This window comes from Moschus berezovskii, chromosome 25 (genome assembly GCF_049115385.1).
Source record: "Moschus berezovskii isolate FMDL1 chromosome 25, NW_MosBer_1.0, whole genome shotgun sequence".
Lineage (NCBI taxonomy): Eukaryota > Metazoa > Chordata > Mammalia > Artiodactyla > Moschidae > Moschus > Moschus berezovskii.
In genome coordinates, this window is record NC_142484.1 from 37,249,251 (window position 1) to 37,268,732 (window position 19,482).

Genomic DNA, 19,482 nt, shown 5'->3' on the forward strand with positions numbered 1-19,482 from the left:
TATCATTTACACTTGCTGTGTTATTTTATAAGTAACCTATTTGTTTGTCTGTCTCCCCTTATTTATTTATTTATTTGCCTGTCTCCCCTTATTCACTAAGGGCACACTCATCTAGTAGTTTCTGCTGCTTAGTGGATGCTTAGGAAATGTCTTGTGGGTAGGTTTTAGGCAAATAGATTAATAAATAATGTAAAGAATTTGTGTATAAAGAATATCCCTTATCTAATGCTCCATGTGCTGCCTCTAATTTCTTCTGCTCTTTGTGGGGGATCTTTCTCAATGGAGGGGAATAATTCCTTCATCTTTGATTTTTGGTTTGCACTCTCCCCACCCCACCCCCTGAGCTCTGTAATTAATATTTTTACATGAAAATGTTACTTATCCCAAATAAAACACCTGCATGAGTTTTTCTGGAGATCAATTTAAGGCAAAATCTTTAAAAGTATGTCCAGTTAGATATTTTAGTTAGTATGTCCAGCGCCAGGGGTGGGGGGGATATTCTTTAGTTAAGTAAGGTTAGAAAATGCTTTAATAGCATTGCTTTATTTGTTATAAAGAACTTCTTAGATCCTCCTCATTTGATCACGATCCTTTTTTACTTTTCATCTAGTGTTTCACAGATCTGGTATTAGGTAGAACACATATGTAGAAGTATCACTTTGATAAAAGCTGAAATTGGTATCACTGAACTGAATTTCAGACTTTTGACGTTTTAAAGTTGAGAGTCCTTGAGTAGTTTTATCTATTAGAGGTTTTAGATGTTTTTTACATATTTTTACATGTTTCCCCATGTACTATTTTTGCAGCATGTCTACAAGTAGTGGGGTGTGTGTGTGAGTGTGAGTGTGTGTGTGTGTGTATGTGTGTCTGTGTGTAACAGGTGGCAGGGTAGGGGTCCACAAGCAGCAGGAGGAAATAAACTGCAGGTGGCAGATGTTTCCTTTCTTTTCTAATCCTACGTTGTCATGACGACACCTGGTTTCGACTGAACTTTTCTCTCTTGAGCTAATGTGTTTTTCTTATGGAAATATTTTTCTTAAGCTATGTTAATGAACTATGTATTTGCTTGGAAATCTGCCTTTTTTTGATTCATGTCAATTGTTTTATGGCCAGGGATAACTCACCCTGTGCCAATGCTACTTAAAATGCATGTTGTGGGAGAGGGGCCTGGTGCAACTCTCTCAGTTTCCAGGGCTTTCTTTTATCTGATTCAGTTCAGTTCAGTTGCTCAGTCATGTCTGACTATTTGCGACCCCATGGACTGCAGCATGCCAGGTCCCCTGTCCATCTGATTAGCAGCTTGTTAACAGGTATATAACTCCTTGCTAAAAACTAGCAAGAGGCACTCCTTCTGTCCCCTTCTGATGTCTGTGTCAGAATCTTTCTCTATCCCTTTTATACTTTAATAAAACTTTGCTACACAAAGTTCCGAATGGTCAAGCCTCATTTCTGGTCCTGGATTGAAATCCTCTCTCCAGAGGTAACCAGTCCCTGTGCAGCACATGGCTCACAGCTGCAATGTTTCATACACACACACATAAACACACATACATACAAACATACATACATACATACATATATATATATATATATATATATAAAAGCAAACTGATCACATGGATCAGAGCCTTGTCTAACTCAATGAAACTATGAGCCATGCCATGTAAGGCCACCCAAGATGGACGGGTCATGGTGTAGAGTTCTGACAAAACATGGTCCACTGGAGAAGGGAATAGCAAACCACTTCAGTATTCTTGCCTTGAGAACCCCATGAACAGTATGAAGAAGCAAAAAGATATGACACTGGAAGATGAACTCCCCAGGTCGGTAGGTGCCCAATATGCTACTGGGGAAGAGTGGAGAAATAACTCCAGAAAGAATGAAAAGACAGAGCCAAAGTGAAAATAACACCCAGTTGTGTATGTGACTAGTGATGGAAGGATAGTCTAATGCTGTAAAGAGCAATATTGCATAGGAACCTGGAGTGTTAGGTCCATGAATCAAGGCAAATTCGAAGTGGTTAAACAGGAGATGGCACTGACTCAGATGACTGTTATATATCTACTACTGTGGGCAAGAGTCCCTTAGAAGAAATGGAGTAGCCCTCATAGTCAACAAGAGTCCAAAATGCAGTACTTGGATGCACTCTGAAAAACGACAGAATGATCTCTGTTTGTTTCCAAGGCAAACCATTCAATATCACAATAATCCAAGTCTATGCTCCAACCACTAATGCTGAAGAAGCTGAAGTTAAATGGTTCTATGATGACCTACAAGACCTTCTAGAATTAACACTAAAAGAAGATGTCCTTTTCATAGGGGACTAGAATGAAAAAGTAGGAAGTTAAGAGATACCTGGAGTGACAGGCAAGTTTGGCCTTGGAGCACGGAATGAAGCAGGGCAAAGGCTAACAGAGTTTCGCCAAGAGAACGCACTGGTCATAGCAAATACTCTCTTCCAACAACACAAGAGAAGACTCTACACATGGACATCACCAGATGGTCAACACCAAAATCAGATTGATTATATTCTTTGCACCTGAAGATGGAGAAGCTCTATTTAGTCAGCAAAACAAGACCAGGAGCTGACTGTGGCTCAGAACATGAACTTCAGATTGAAATTGAAGAAAGTAGGGAAAACCACTACACCATTCAGGTATGGCCTAAATCAAATTCCTTACAATTATACAGTGGAAGTGACAAATAGATTCAAGGGATTAGATCTGATAGACAGAGTGTCTGAAGAACTATGGACAGAGGTTTGTGACTTTGTACAGGAGGCAGTGATCAAAACCTTACCCAAGAAAAGAAATGCAAAAAGGCAAAATGGTTGTCTGAGGAGGCCTTATAAATAGCTGGGAAAAGAAGAAAAACAAAATGCAAAGGAGAAAAGGAAAGATATATCCATCTGAATGCAGGGTTCCAAAGAATAGCAAGGAGAGAGAAGAAAGCCTTCCTCAGTGATCAATGCAAAGAAATAGAGGAAAACAATAGAATGAAAAAGACTAGAGACCGCTTCAAGAAAATTAGAGACAACAAGGGAACATTTCGTCCCCAAAGATGGGGACAATAGAGGACAGAAATGGTATGAACCTAACAGAAGCAGAAGATATTAAGAAGAGGTGACAAGAATACACAGAAGAATTATACAAAAAAGATCTTAATGACTCAGAAAGCCACAGTGGTGTTTCACTCACCCAGAGCCAGACATCCTGGAATGCTAAGTGGGCCTTCAGTTCAGTTCAGTTCATTTCAGTCGCTCAGTCGTGTCCGACTCTCTGCGACCCCATGAATCACAGCACACCAGGCCTCCCTGTCCATCACCAACTCCCCTTAGGAAGCATCATTACGAATAAGCTAGTGGAGATGATGGAATTTCAGCTGAGCTATTTGAAATCCTAAAAGATGATGCTGTGAAAGTGCTGCACTCAATATGTCAGCAAATTTGGAAAACTCAGCAGTGGCCACAGGACTGGAAGAGATCAGTTTTCATTCCAATCCCAAAGAAGGGCAATGCCAAAGAAAGTTCAAATTATTGCAAAATTGTACTCATTTCACATGCTAGCAAGATTATGCTCAAAATACTTAAAGCTAGGCTTCAGCTATATGTGAACCGAGAACGTCCAGATGTTCAAGCTGGATTTAGAACAGGCAGAAGAACCAGAGATCAAATTGTCAACATCCATTGGATCACAGAAAAAGCAACAGAATTACAAGAAAACATCTACTTCTGCTTTATTGACTATGCTAAAGCCTTTGACTGGATCACAACAAACTGGAAAATTCTTAAAGAGATGGGAATACCAGACCACCTTACCTACCTCGTGAGAAATCTGTATGCAGGTCAAGAAGCAACAGTTAGAACCGGACATGGAACAACAGACTGGTTCCAAATTGGGAAAGGAATACATCAAGGCTTTAAAATGTCACCCTGCTTATTTAACTTACATGCAGAGTACATCATGTGAAATGCCAGGCTGGATGAGGCACAAGCTGGAATCAAGATTGCCAGGAGAAATATCAATAACCTCAGATAAGCAGATGACACCACCCTTATGGCAGAAAGCAAAGAGGAACTAAAAAGCCTCTTGATGAAAGTGAAAGAAGAGAGTGAAAAAGCTGGCTTAAAACTCAACATTCAAAAAACTAAGATCATTGTATCTGGTCCCATTTCATCATGGCAAATAGGGAAACAGTGGTAACAGTGAGAGACTTTATTTTTTTGGGCTCCAAAATCATTGCAGATGGTGACTGAAACCAAGAAATTAAAAGACGCTTGCTCCATGGAAGAAAAGCTATGACAAACCTAGACAGCATATTAAAAAGCAAAGATGTTACTTTGCTGACAATGGTCTGTGTAGTCAAAGCTATGTTCGTCCCAGTAGTCATGTATGGATGTGGGAGTTGGACCATAAAGAAGACTGAACGCTGAAGAATTGATCCTTCTGAGCGGTGGTGTTGGAGAAGACTCTTGAGAGTCCTTTGGACTGCAAGGAGATCAAACCAGACAATCCTAAAGGAAACCAATCCTGAATATTCATTAGAACACCTGATGTTAAAGCTGAAACTCAATACTTTGGCCACCTGATGTGAAGAACTGACTCATCAGAAAAGACCCTGATTCTGGGAAAGACTGAAAGGCAGAAGGAAGAGGGGCCGACAGAGGATGAGATGGTTGGATGGCATCACCAACTCAATGGACATGAGTGTGAGCAAGCTCTGAAATCTGGTGATGGACAGGAAGCCTAGAAGTGTAGTTCATATGGTCCCAAAGAGTCAGACTCAACTGAGCAACTGAATTTGACATCTATCTATCTAAGAGAGAGAGAGACAGGGAGACAGAGAATCTGTGAGAGAGAGAGAGAGATACAAGGGCTTCCCTGTTGGCAGACGGTAAATAATCCTCCTGCAACATGGTAGACCTGGGTTCGATTCCTGAGCTGGGAAGATCCCCTAGAGAAGGGAAAGGCTCCCCATTCCAGTATTCTGGCCTGGAGAATTCCATGGACTGTAGAGCCTATGGGATAGCAAAGAGTCGGACACAACTAAGCGACTTTCACTTCACTTCACCAGAAGATAGCATGTTACTTTTGCTTTCCTGCTATGCCCATAAAGTTTATGGAATTCATTCATTTGACAGGTATTACCAGCCGTATTCTATGTCAGACAGTAGGGATGCTCCTTAAATGGAGTCTGGGGAAATCTATGGCTTATCCCTTTTAGGTAAAGAAGGCCTGGGTTTACTCTAAGTGCCTTTGCAGAGAAAATTCAGTACATGCACAGGCCCGTGGAGAGAGTCCCACACCCATCAGTCTGGCCGTTCCTTGTGTTACAACAAGGGAACAGCTCTGTGTGGATTGTCAGTAGAGAAGAGCTGTCCTGAGCCCGCTGGGGTGACCCAGGCTGTGGGTCCTAGGAGACCCCATCTCCCACAGCGGCAGCTATGGCACTGTGGTCCTTCATCCTGTGGGTGATGCCACGTTGTATGTGCTAAGTTGCTAAATATTTTGCACATGACTGGAGGGAAAGTAAAAGCCAAGGTGTCCAGGGTGAAATTGAGAGCAGGGAAGAGGCCAGTGAGGCAGGCAGGGGCCAGACCCTGTGAAACCTTGTAGGCCACAACAAGAATTTTGGATTTTATCTTAAGAACAACAGAAAGCCATTGAAAGTTTAAGTAAAGGGGAAAAACGACATGATCAGAAACGCTTTCTGAAAGGCTCACTCTTCTTAAAGTCTGGAGTTTGTATGTGAAGAGGGATGTATGTGCGTCCGGATGGTCGGCAGGAGAAAAGGATTCCTAGGGCAGAGCTGGGCCCTGCTGAATCCCTAGGTTCTGGTGGGTGGGCTGGGGGTCAGCTGGGATGGTGAGCTCTGACGCCGAGGCGGAGGGAAAGTCTGCTCAGTGGCCACAGTGCTTTTTATGTGAGGGGGTCCCTGAGCAAGAAGTCAGAGGATGAGATGGTTAGGAAGCATCATCGCTTCAGTGGACGTGAATCTCTGCAAATTCTGGGAGATAGTGGAGGACAGAGGAGCCTGGCGTGCTGCAGCCCATGGGGTCTCAGAGTCAGACATGACTTAAGCAACTGAACAGCAACAACTGAGCAAGAAAAAGGTGGCTCTGAGTTGGGCAGGAAGGCAAGTCCAGTAAGATGGGGAGATACCTGAGGGGGCTGAAAATTGAGAGGCAAAAGCCAGAGCTCGAAGAATATAGACAGAGCGGGGGTCAGCGAAGACAGCAATGCCTGCAACAGACATAGAGGCTTGGGGAGGCAGCCTCCTTGTGGGTTCTGGGCCAGAAACCTGAATTTAACTGGTCAGGGCTAAGGTAAGAAGTCTTTATTTTTTTCAGAAACATTATCTTGTTTTATTTTATTTTATTTAACACTTCTTTTATTGGGAGAGGTGGAGCGGGCAGAGCTCAACCAGGAAACAAAAGCAGACAAACCCCGTCTGAGGCCAGGATAACCAGAGCTGGGATTGATTGAGGCTTGTCTCTGAGGGAAGGGCGGGGCTTTTATTGGGGGTTTGGGAGACTCCAAGTGTTGAAGATGAGACAAAGGAAGATAAATGTTGGAGACTTCAAAATTTCTAGTTTAAGTTGTTGTGCTTTTGGAAACAAGGTGAGAGCAGCTCAGAGTTGAGAGATGGCTCCTGTCCCCACCTCTGCACGGACCTCAGAACCTCTCTGGAAGGCAGGCGCACCGTGTTAAATGGAAGCCTTCAGGTACTGAAAATGATGAATATATGGATCCTCCTTGGGGTTGGGGACAGAGCTGGAGGGGAAGGACACGGCCCATTTGGCAGGGTCACTGGATGGGAGCAGGCTGGGAAGCTTCTCAGAGGATCACTTCAGGGAACCACACAAATAATTTGAGACTTTATTTTTATTATTTTTTTGTGAGAGGCAGGAGGAAGGCTGGATTTCAGGTGCAATAGTGGAAGGGACTGAGTTGTTATTTGAGGTAATAATAAAAAGGTGACATTATCAGTACCCTGGCACGGTGAAGAGTCTATATTGTGCTTGAATTCCACTTGAGTCCCTTGACAATAAGGATTTAGCAAACAAAGCCCTTCCTTTCTGCATGGCTCTAAACATGAAGACAGGAAGGAAACCTAAGCATTAGCAAAACACCCAGGTGAGCTGTGACTTTTTTCACTCTTCCTAAATCCACCATGCAATTTCAATTTGAAAATTCAGAGCAACCTAGTCTACTTTCGGGACAATAGCTGCCACGTTTCACTTTTATTCCCAACCACAGATCTTGGAACAGTGAGTTAAACACTTCGTGTCCATCAAGAGTGAGCGCTGGAGTTGGTGGGGTCAGCTAGGTTGATCGCTGTTAGACTCCTGAGGATTGAACAAACTAAAATTGCTTGATGAGATAGGAAAGAACCTCTTTATGGGAGTATTGCTTCCGTGTGCTCTGCTCCACATATATTTTTTTCATAACAAAGCACTGAAACAAATAATAGCAGAGGCATTTCTGTCTTTTCCTCTTCAGAAAGAATGCCTGAGGAGGCTACTGCACTAGTTAACATGATTGCATGCTGAATGCCCTAAATTCTCCACCACAAAAAGCCTCAAGAAGACGGTTCAATTATTGGATAAGACTTTCTATAATAAATCCTGGAGAGATAGAAAACATAAAGGAGAAACTAGAGAGAAAAGATCACTCATAATATGTGTATGGAATGCAGCCTGAGGTGATGGTTTCTTTCTGCATCTTAACTACTTTAGTTCTGTAGTTCTGGCAGGGAGGAGGAAGTGCAAGATAAATTCCTGCAATGGAGCTTGGGAATCCTCCGTCTTCAGGTTGCAAAGTGTCTAGACAATGTATGGACACTAGATGGCGCCCATAATCTTAAAACATAGTCAACAGCTAGTTATTTTTTCTTCATAGGCACCTGCTGGTGCTAATGGTTAAGAATCCGCCTGCCAGTGCAGGAGATATGAGAGACCTGGGTTCGATCCCTGGGTAGGGAAGATCCCCTGGAGGAGGGCACGACAACCCACTCCAGGATCCTTGCCTGGAGAATCCCATGGACAGAGGAGCCTGGCAGGATACAGTCCATGGGATCGCAAAGAGTTACACACGACTGAAGTGATTTAGCATGCACATATGACTACCTTGCCAGAAAATAGTCAATTATTGAAACTATAAACATATCTGCTCAAACACTTCCAATTACTGATATCCTGTGAGGTGCTCCTTAAGTAGTGGTTTGGGAGTCAAATTCGTTTGGGAAAAGCAATATATTTTATTGGTCTCTAAGGAGGTTCCTTTGAAGGAAAGTTATGACCAACCTAGATAGCATATTAAAAAGCAGAGACATTACTTTGCCAACAAAGGTCCGTCTAGTCAAGGCTATGGTTTTTCCCGTGGTCATGTACGGATGTGAGAGTTGGACTGTGAAGAAGGCTGATCGCTGAAGAATTGATGCTTTTGAACTGTGGTGCTGGAGAAGACTCTTTTGAGAGTCCCTTGGACTGCAAGGAGATCCAACCAGTCCATTCTAAAGGAGATCAATCCTGGGTGTTCATTGGAAGGACTGATGCTAAAGCTGAAACTGCAATACTTTGGCCACCTCATGCGACGAGTTGACTCACTGGAAAAGTCTGATGCTGGGAGGGATTGGGGGCGGGAGGAGACGGGGACAACAGAGAATGAGATGTCTGGATGGCATCACCGACTCGATGGACATGAGTTTGAGTGAACTCCGGGAGTTGGTGATGGACAGGGAGGCCTGGCGTGCTGTGATTCATGGGGTCGCGGAGAGTCGGACACGACTGAGTGACTGAACTGAACTGAGCTGAAGGAGGTTCCCAATATGCACTGGTAAACGGTTTCTGAAAAGGTCTTCAGTGAAGGAAACTGGTCATTAGGGAACCCTTTCTCTCAGGAGAAACCCAATACAATCCCACACTTCCAGAGTCCTGTGAACTCACGTTGAGAAATGCTCATCCATTCTAAGACCTACCCCAAAGAAGGAATTGCTCAAACTATCAAAAAGAGGCTTTCCTCAGATATGGTTATCTGACACTCAAAAAATATTACACATGTTCTTGGGCTTCCCTGGTGGCTCAGATAAAGAATCAGCCTGCAATGAGGGAGACCTGGGTTCGATCCCTGGGTCGGGAAGATCCCCTGGAGAAGGGCATAGCAACCCACTCCAGTATTCTTGCCTGGAGAATCCCCATGGACAGAGGAGCCTGGCGGGGCACAGTCCATGGGGTCACAAAGAGTCAGACGTGACTGAGCGACTTTCTCTATACTATATGACACACATTCTTAAGGTACAGTGGCTGGTAGGAACAGTGTTAAGGACGTACAATGTGACGTGCTCTGTTCTAAGCACTTTCTCTCTTCTCTTTCCTCAGTATGCTACCTCTCTCTTTCTGTCTCTGTGCTCACACACATCAGATACATTGATACACAGTTGGCCTTGGATTTGCAGTTGGTTGAATTGTTATTGTTTAGTTGCTCAGTCGTGTCCAGCTCTTTGTGACCCCGTAGTTCTCTGTCCATGGGATTTCCCAGGCAAGAATACTGGAGCTGGTTGCCATTTCCTTCTCCAGGGGATCTTCCTGACCCAGGGATCAAACCCATGCCTCCTGCATTGGCAGGTGAATTCTTTACCGCTGAACCACAAGGGAAGCCCAGTTGGTTGAATGCATGGATGCAAAACCCGCTGATGCGGAGGGCCGACTGTATTCAATGTACTATGCCATTTTATACAAGGGACTTGAGTTTAGCAGATTTTGCTGTTGACAGGTTGTCTTGGAACAAATCCTCCATGGATACAGAAGACAGCTATATCTGCTTTGGGCAGTGAGCATTTTAAGATCTATTACTCTCACTCATCTTTGCGATTTCAATTCCTGGTACGGACCATGACACATAGTAAGTCATTAATAAAACAAATTGTCTTAGAAGATTCTACAGTCTGTGTGGGAGAATAATTCAGGAAAATAGGAATGGATATTACATCCCTGATTAGCAAGGTAGTTGTCTATTATACAAGTTCCTTCTCGATGAGGATCAATTGAGAGCAGAGATCTACCCTTCGGCTCTCTTCCCTGGGGATGCTATTTCTCCTCTCTAAACTTACTATGTTATTTTTAGCATGACTTATTTGCAAACAAATCTTACATGACTTAGAAATCTATGCATTGAATTTTTATTTAGGGTTTTTGTTCTTTTGTTTTCCAGGAAGGTATAGCTTGTCTTTACATGTCCAGTGGAAGCTGTAGGTGCAAAATATTATCCTCCATATTCCATTGCTAATAATTCTGTCACTTTTCTTTCCATATTGTAATAATATATGAGTTTCTCAAGCCTGTTTATTTTTCCTTGTAGTGTTAAACAATGAAATTCCAATACTGAGCCTTTACACTAGCCAATTTATAGCCACAGTTTATATAAATTTTCGCAAGCTGAAAAGAATTCCTTTTCCTTTCCAACTGTAAAAAATGAATGGTATTTTCATTGTTGAACTATCTTTGCAAATGTTTTACATAAAAAAGAATATGATATTTGAACTTCAGACATTGCTGTTATGTACTATGAATTTCAATCTCTAAGAAGACTATAATTCTGACTTGTTGTCATGCTTACTCTGTGGTCCTGGCAATAACATTTAAATGGATTCATCTACTTCTGGAAGCAGAAATACTTGGGAGTTTTCTTTGTTGAGCCATAACAATGTTATCATCTTGTTCCTTTTCCCACCACATGCCTAGAGATTAAAACAAAACCCATAGCTTAGGGGATTTCTTATTTAAACAGAGTTAAAAAGTCAATAATATCATCTCTGCCTCAGTTTATTCATACTTCAAATGAACATAATAAGGCATAGAGTTGTTAGAGGATTACGTCAGCTACACCTGTGACTGACTCAAAAGTCCCATGTAAATATTAGTTCCTTATAGTTTTGTGTGGGTTTCCCTGTTAGCTCAGCTGGTAAAGAATCCGCCTGCAATGCAGAAGACCCCAGTTTGATTCCTGGGTCGGGAAGATCCCTGGAGAAGGGATAGGCTACCTGCTCCAGTATTCTTGGGCTTCCCTAGTGGCTCAGCTAGTAAAGAATCTTCCTGCAATGCAGAAGACCTGGGTTTGATCCCTGGGTTGGGAAGATCCTCTGAAGAAGGGAATGGCTACCCACTCCAGTCTTCTGGCCTAGAGAATTCCATGGACTGTATAGTCCATGGGACCACAAAGAGTCGGACACAACTGAGCGACTTTCACTCACTCACTATGGTTCTGTGTGCTTCTGAATGTGCTGTGCACACCAAGCAGTGTGTACAAAGAAGATTGTATACACTGAGATCATTGTCAAGGTTTCGAAGAGAGAAAGAACACTGATCTGGGGTCATGGGATCTGCTTTTGAGTCCCACATCAGAGTCAGGAGCTGTGGAGCTATGGACAAATCATTTAGCCATTCTGAATCCTCTTTCCCTGATGTGGAAATTGAGAGAAATAATAACATTGATCCCTAGAATCAATGCACGTGAAAGTGCTTTGTGTCTGGGAAAGTGCTTTGACGATGGGAATGCTGATTGTGCTGAAATGAGTGGTCCCCCAGTCTACAGATTTTCAGCCAGGATGAGGAAGATATGTCTTAAGTATGTCCTAGTAAGAATTTTAGAGTCAATCTCCCAGGCTCTAGTGACTTTTCAAGGCATCACTATTTTTATTTAATACTTTTTCATCAATAAACAATTTTTGAGAGATGGCTATGTACCAGGCACTGTGCTAAATGTTGAGGATACAAAATCATAAAAGATACAGAGTTTGCTGTCAGAGAGTTTTTGGTAACTTAGTAGAGAAAGATAAACATGTAAACAAACATGGACAATGAGGTTTAAGAGGTTATTAGAATTTTAAAGTTATATCTTGTCTAAAATTTTTTTTAAAATTTTTAATTGGAGGATAATTACTATACAATGTTGTGTTTCTGCCATACATCAGCATGAATCAACCATAGGTATACACATGTCCCATCTCTCTTGAACCTCCCCCACACCCCACCCTACCCCTCTGGGCTGTCACAGAACACCTGGTTGAGCTCCCTGCATCATATAGCAAATTCCCACTGGCTGTCTATTTTGCATATGGTAATACGTACATTTCAGTGCTACTCTCTCAACTTGTCCCACCTTCTGCTTCCCCTGCTGTGTCCACCAGTCTGTTCTCTGTCTCTGTGTCTCTGTTCCTGCCTGGTTCCTTCATCAGTACCAGTTTTCTATATCCCATATATATGCATTAAAAAAATGTGTCTATTTGTCTTTCTCTTTTTGACTTCACTCTGTATAATTGGCTTTAGGGTCATCCATCTCCCTAGGACTGACTCAAAGTCATTCTTTTTAATGGCTGAGTAATATTCCACTGGGCTTCCTGCTTCCCTTGTAGCTGTCAGTAAAGAATCTGCCTGCAATGCAAGAGACCCAGATTCGATTCCTGGGTCAGTAAGATCCCCTGGAGAAGGAAATGGTTACCCACTCCAGTATACCTTCCTGGGAAATCCCATGGACAGAGGAGTCTGGTGGGCTGCAGTCCATCAAGTTGCAAGAGTTGGAACAAGAGTTGGACATGACTTAATGACTAAACCAGCACCAATATTCCATTGTACCACAGCTTCTTTATCCATTTATCTGTCAATGGACATCTGGGTTGCTTCCAGGTCCTGGCTACTGTAAATAGTACTGCAATGCACACTGGAGTACATGTCTTTTAAAACTCATTTTCTCGGTATATGCACAGTAGTGGGTTGCTGGGCCATATGGTAGATTTATTCCTAGTTTTTAAGGAATCTCTACACTGTTCACAATGGCTGCATCAATTTACATTCCCACCAGCAGTGCAAGAGGGTTCCCTTTTCTCTGCATCCTCTCTAGCATTTATTATTTGTAGAGTTTTTGATGATGGCCCTTCTGACCAGTGTAAGGTGACATCTCATTGTAGTTTTGATTTTACATTTCTCTAGTAATGAGTGATGAATATCTTTTCATGTGTTTATCAGCTATCTGTATGTCTTCTTTGGAGAAATGTTAAGTTATATCTTATATGTCATTTAAGTATAGAAGAAGTAGGTGGGGGGGAGTAGTTGAAGGGATGATGATAGGTGATAGAATAAGGGCCTGGCACAGGACCTTACCCTGATTCTTCCATACTCAATCCTTCTAGACGTCTGATAGTTGATGAGTGAGCAGGAACCTCTATGTGTGGGAGAACCACAGACATACAAAAGGGAGGGTCAAGCATGCAGACCACTGGACGCTGCTCAGGTCAACTTACTGCATCCTATAGGTAAATCATGTGTGCAGGGGGTTGGAGTTGGAGTGATGGTTAACAAATATAAGGTCACTTGGAAAATTCTAGTTATATATCATAGCTACAAAGCAAAGATGAATTTTCCAAAGGGCACAATGAAAACCACAAACTAAATGCTTTATTTAGTTACGAATCATAACCATAACCCTAAAACTGGGCTCCTTATGTAATTCTCTGTTATTATTTGCATGTTGCAGTGTGGACATGAACACTCATAGTGTATTTAACTACTACTCATAGAATTTATCCCAAGGAGGTAGCTTGATGTAATAGAAAGAAGCATCAACAGATATTCAAAGAGAAGAAAGGGCTTTGAGAAGAGAGGAATGGGGAAAGCAGGATGGAAGGAAGGAAGGGTAAGAGGAGGTAGGTGATGGATATTAAGACTGAATATTTAAATCCAAACTCTGACTCTCTAGTTAGGTGCATTTTTTTTTTTTTTTGGGACATGCTACATGGCTTGCAGGATCTTATTTCTCTGACCAGGAACTGAACTCATGCCCACTGCAGTGGAAGCACAGAATCTTAATCACTGGACCACCAGGGAAATCCCTAGTTAGGTGAACTTTGACAAGCTTTTTAACCTCTCTGAACCATATTCTTTTCATCCGGACGTGGTGATTTACCTTTCACGGTGACTGTTAGAATATAATTACTTTTATAAAGTAATTACTTTTCTAAAATGGCTGGTATGTAAGTCCTTACCAAGTCATTGCTAGTAATTTTTGTATTTGGGTAAATGGTGATACGCTACCACTTAGCAACATCACCAAATTGTAGGTAGCACTATTTTACACATTATTCATTTTTTAAAACTTATTTGTATTTTTGGCTATGCTGAGTCTTTGTTGCTGCGCAGGCTTTTCTCTAGTTGCGGTGAGTGGGGGCCACTCCCTAGTTGTGGTGTGTGGGCTTCTCATTGTGGTGGCTTCTCTTGTTGTGGAGCATGGCTAGGGCATGTGGACTTCAGTAGTTGTGGCTTCTGGGCTCGAGAGCAAGGCTGAATAGGTGTGGCACGTGGGCTCAGTTGCTTTGTGACATCTGGGATCTTCCCAGAATAGGGATCGAACCCGTGTCTCCTGCACTGGCAGGCAGATTCTTTACCACTGAGCCACGGGGGAAGCCCCTACATTATTCTGAAACAGTTACATGCAACAAACTACATGCATCATGAAGATGCGGTTTTTAGAGTATAATGATGGATTTTGAAAGAAATTTAGCACTTTGAAAAATAATATACTGAAAAAAAAAAGGCATGCGTCTCAATGTTCTATTGGATACAAATATGTCTCAGAAAATCTAAACGAAAACACTAGCACCTCTACCTGATTCAGAAGGAAGTAACACGCCTCAAACCTGAACACCATTTAAATTGCAACATGCACTTGAAGTCATAATGCTTTCTCCCATATTTCCTTTGGAATGAAGGTGCTTTTGGAATTATAACTGGAAGGGACTTTCTCTCAGATGGCGTCAGACATGGAGGGAATAAAGATTAAGGAGCAATACTCACAGATAGGATCTGGTCTCCTCTCTGGAGCTCCCCGCTCAGGTCTGCTGGTCCACCAGCCAGAATGAAGGAGACAAAAATACCTTCTCCGTCTTCTCCGCCCACGATGTTGAAGCCCAGGCCAGTGGAGCCTTTATGCAGGACCACCTTGCGGGGCTCCCTGCCGAAACAAATGGAGAATCACGTTCACTGGGTGGCCCAGTCAAGATTTACATCGCTTTTACTTACTGCCTATGAAAATGGCTTCTACAATTATGATAAATTTGCATATCAAAAATATACTAATATCAGGGCAGATGTCTGAATTCCTCACTGTAACAAATGCCAATGTACCATGCAAATTTATCCCTTAATTCCAAAACATTTCCTTGAACTAGCTTTACTTCCAATTTTCCTTTGTTTATAACATCTGTTCTTGTACTGAGCACCACTACAGCAGTATTCAATAGGATGCTGCTACTGCTGCTAAGTCACTTCAGTCGTGTCCGACTCTGTGTGACCCCATAGATGGAAGCCCACCAGGCTCCCCCTTCCCTGGGATTCTCCAGGCAAGAACACTGGAGTGGGTTGCCATTTCCTTCTCCAATGTGTGAAAGTGGAAAGTGAAAAGTGAAAGTGAAGTCGCTCAGTCGTGTCCGACCCTTAGCGACCCCATGGACTGCAGCCCACCAGGCTCCTCCGTCCATGGGATTTTCTAGGCAAGAGTACTGGAGTGGCTTGCCATTGCCTTCTCCGATTCAATAGGATGGATGGATCCAAAAAGAGGAAGAGAATTTGGGGGACAAGAGACTATATTGAATAGTCTAGACGATGAACTATATTACATGACAGCCCGTGGGCTTGTTTTTTGTTTAATTAAAATTTACTCTGGAGGCAGTGGGGACTCACTGGAAGATTTTGAGGCATGGATAATATTTAAATCAATTTTAGGAAGGTTACAAATGGCCATATGTAGGATTGATGGGAGTTGGAAGCACGGATATGATGGGAGACAGGAACACTACTGAGGATGTTGACCAAGTAATCCAGGTTTAAGGAAGTGACAGCCTGCCCACGAGGGATGGCGGTGATAATGACAAGAAAGGGCAACACGGAGGAGGTAATTTGAAGGCAGGGACAGAGGTTGATTCAGGTATTGGAGGAGGAAGGAAGAACATATAAGTACTTGCAAAAAGGGGAGAGAGTGTGGGTGGAATCCAGGTACGAGCGTGAGTATGATTTTGATGTGCTCAATTCCAGGTACTAGTGGGACATCCTTGTGGAGCTGTGTGGAGCAGTTAGAGACAAAGGATAGGAATTTAGATTCTCAGAGAGGACTGCAAAGGCAGATTTGAGGGTCATCAGTAAAAGGATGAGAGAGCAAATCTTAAGCCAACAGTTCATTGAGATTGTTTAGCAGTTGAAAAATTATGGAACACAGAATTGCAAGGGTTCTAAGAAGGCATCTAGTCGAATTGTCTCTATCGGTAGTTTCAAAAAATGTTATCCTGCAAGCCTCAGGTTTGACCAAGATTTTTTTTAATATCACCTATCCTTCTCTTTCAAATATCTCAGTACCAATTATGAAATGTTTCTCTTCTATTTTCCTATTCTTAATGATATAGGAATGACAAAGAGCCATCTGATATATTTTTATTTTTTAAAATTAATTTTTATTGGAGTATTGCTGCTTTACAATGTTGTGTTAGTTTCCACTGTGCAATAAAGGGAATCAGTTATACATATACGTATTGTTGTAGTTCAGTGGCTAAGCCGTGACCAGCTCTATGTGACCCCATGGACGGCAGCACGCCAGGCTTCCCTGTCCTTCACTATCTTCTGGAGTTTGCTCCAACTCATGTCCATTGAATCAGTAATGCCATCAAGTCATCTCATCCTCTGTCGTCCCCTTCTCCTCCTGCCCTCAATCTTTCCCAGCATCAGGGTCTTTTCCATTGAGCAACTCTTTGCATCAGGTGGCTTAAGTATTAGAGCTTCAGCTTCAGCATCAGTCCTTCCAATGAATATTCAGGGTTGAGTTCATTTAGGATTGACTGATTTGATCTCCTTGCTGTGCAAGGGACTCTCAAGAGTCTTCTCCATCACCACTGTTCAAAAGCATCGATTCTTTAGTGCTCAGCCTTCTTTATAGTCCAACTCTCACATCCATACATGACTTCTGGAAAAACCATAGCTTTGACTATACAGACCTTTGTCGGCAAAGTGACATCTCTGCTTTTTAATATGCTGTCTAGGTTTGTCATAGCTTTTCTTCCAAGGAGCAAGTGTCTTTTAATTTCGCATCTTCAGTCACTGCCTGCAGTGAATTTGGAGTCCAAGAAAATAAAGACTGTCACTCTTTCCACTTTTTCTCCATCTATTGGCCATGAACTGAAAGGACTGGATTCCATAATCTTCGTTTTTTGAACGTTGAGTTTTAAGTCAGCTTTTTCACTTTCCTCTTTCACCCTCATCAAGAGGATCTTTAGTTCCTCTTTGTATATGCATATCCACTCTTTTTTAGATATCCTTCCCACTGAGGTCACCACAGAGCTTTTATTTTAATTTTTATTTTTTATTGGAGGCTAATTATTTTACAATATTACCACAGAGCTTTGAGTAGAGTTTCCTGCGCTATACAGTAGATTTTTAATTAGTTATCTGTTTTAAACATAGTAGTGATTTTATGTCAATCCCAATCTCCCAATTTATCCCAACCCTCTTTCCCTCCCGTGGTAACCTAAGTTTGTTCTCTCAATCTATGACTCTATTTTTGCTTTGCAAATAAGTTCATCTGTACCATTTTTTTTAGATTCTACATATAAGCAATATTATATGATATTTAGGTCATCATATTAATGACTACACAGACCTTTTTATATGCTATCACATTTCCTTGCATAAAGAGATGCCTTATATCTATTTTACCCTTATTTGAGGAAAGGTGTACAATGCACACTAGAGCTCGGACTATCAGTAATACGTAACAATGTATTACTATGTATTAAGAGGTAACTTGACATAGAGTGAGTTCATTCTGATTGGGGCAGAGTAATGATGGACAATACATGCAATAAGCTAGTTTGTTATAGGCTATGTTCAGTTCAGCTCAGTTCAGTCGCTCAGTCGTGTCCGACTCTTTGCGACCCCATGAATCACAGCACGCCAGGCCTCCCTGTCCATCACCAACTCCCGGAGTTCACTCAAACTCATGTCCATCAAGTCGGTATGCCATCCAGCAATCTCATTCTCTGTCATCCCCTTCTCCTCCTGCCCCCAATCCTTCCCAGCATCAGACTCTTTTCCAGTGAGTCAGCTCGTCACATGAGGTGGCCAAAGTACTGGAGTTTCAGCTTTAGCATCAGTCCTTCCAATGAACACCCAGGATTGATCTCCTTTAGAATGGACTGGTTGGATCTCCTTGCAGTCCAAGGGACTCTCAAGAGTCTTCTCCAGCACCACAGTTCAAAAGCATCAATTCTTCGGCGCTCAGCTTTCTTCACAGTCCAACTCTCACATCCATACATGACCACTGCAAAAACCATAGCCTTGACTAGACGGACCTTTGTTGGCAAAGTAATGTCTCTGCTTTTTAATATACTATCTAGGTTGGTCATAACTTTCCTTCCAAGGAGTAAACGTCTTTTAATTTCATGGCTGCAATCAGCATCTGCAGTGATTTTGGAGCCCCCAAAAATAAAGTCTGACACTGTTTCCACTGTTATCCCATTTATATCCCATGAAGTGATGGGACCAGATGCCATGATCTTCATTTTCCGAATGTTGAGCTTCAAGCCAACCTTTTCACTCTCCTCTTTCACTTTCATCAAGAGGCTTTTGAGTTCCTCTTCACTTTCTGCCATAAGGGTGGTGTCATCTGCATATCTGAGGTTATCGATATTTCTCCCAGCAATCTTGATTACAGCTCGTGCTTCTTCTAGCCCAGCGTTCCTCATGATGTACTCTGCATATAAGTTAAATAAGCAGGGTGATGATATACAACCTTGACTTACTCATTTTCCTATTTGGAACCAGTCTGTTGTTCCATGTACAGTTCTGACTGTTGCTTCCTGACCTGCATACAGGTTTCTCAAGAGGCAGGTTAGGTGGTCTGGTATTCCCATTTCTTTCAGAATTTTCCACAGTTTATTGTGATCCACACAGTCAAAGGCTTTGGCATAGTCAATGAAGCAGAAATAGATGTTTTTCTGGAACTCTCTTGCTTTCTCCACGATCCAGCGGATGTTGGCAATTTAATCTCTGGTGCCTCTGCCTTTTCTAAAACCTGCTTGAATATCTGGGAGTTCACAGTTCACATATTGCTGAAGCCTGGCTTGGAGAATTTTGAGTATGACTTTACTAGCGTGTGAGATGAGTGCAATTGTGCGGTAGTTTGAGCATTCTTTGGCATTGCCTTTCTTTGGGATTGGAATGAAGACTGACCTTTTCCAGTCCTGTGGCCACTGCTGAGTTTTCCAAATTTGCTGGCATATTGAGTGCAGCACTTTCACAGCATCACCTTTCAAGATTTGAAATAGCTCAACTGGAATTCTATCACCTCCGCTAGCTTTGTTCATAGTGATGCTTTTTAAGGCCCACTTGACTTCACATTCCAAGATGTCTGGCTCTAGGTCAGTGATCATGTTATCGTGATTATCTTG

General features: G+C 42.3%; 1 protein-coding gene across 11 annotated transcripts in view; it reads right to left on the minus strand.

Annotated features, from left to right (window-relative positions):
• DLG2 (discs large MAGUK scaffold protein 2) overlaps positions 1-19,482 on the minus strand; it is a 1,481,746-nt gene that overhangs the window by 419,301 nt on the left and 1,042,963 nt on the right. For all 11 annotated transcript variants that reach the window (XM_055416123.2, XM_055416124.2, XM_088832353.1 and 8 more), the window contains one exon: positions 14,846-15,002. In XM_055416123.2, the coding sequence (XP_055272098.2) occupies positions 14,846-15,002 (157 nt within the window). The remainder of the gene's footprint in view (positions 1-14,845; positions 15,003-19,482) is intronic.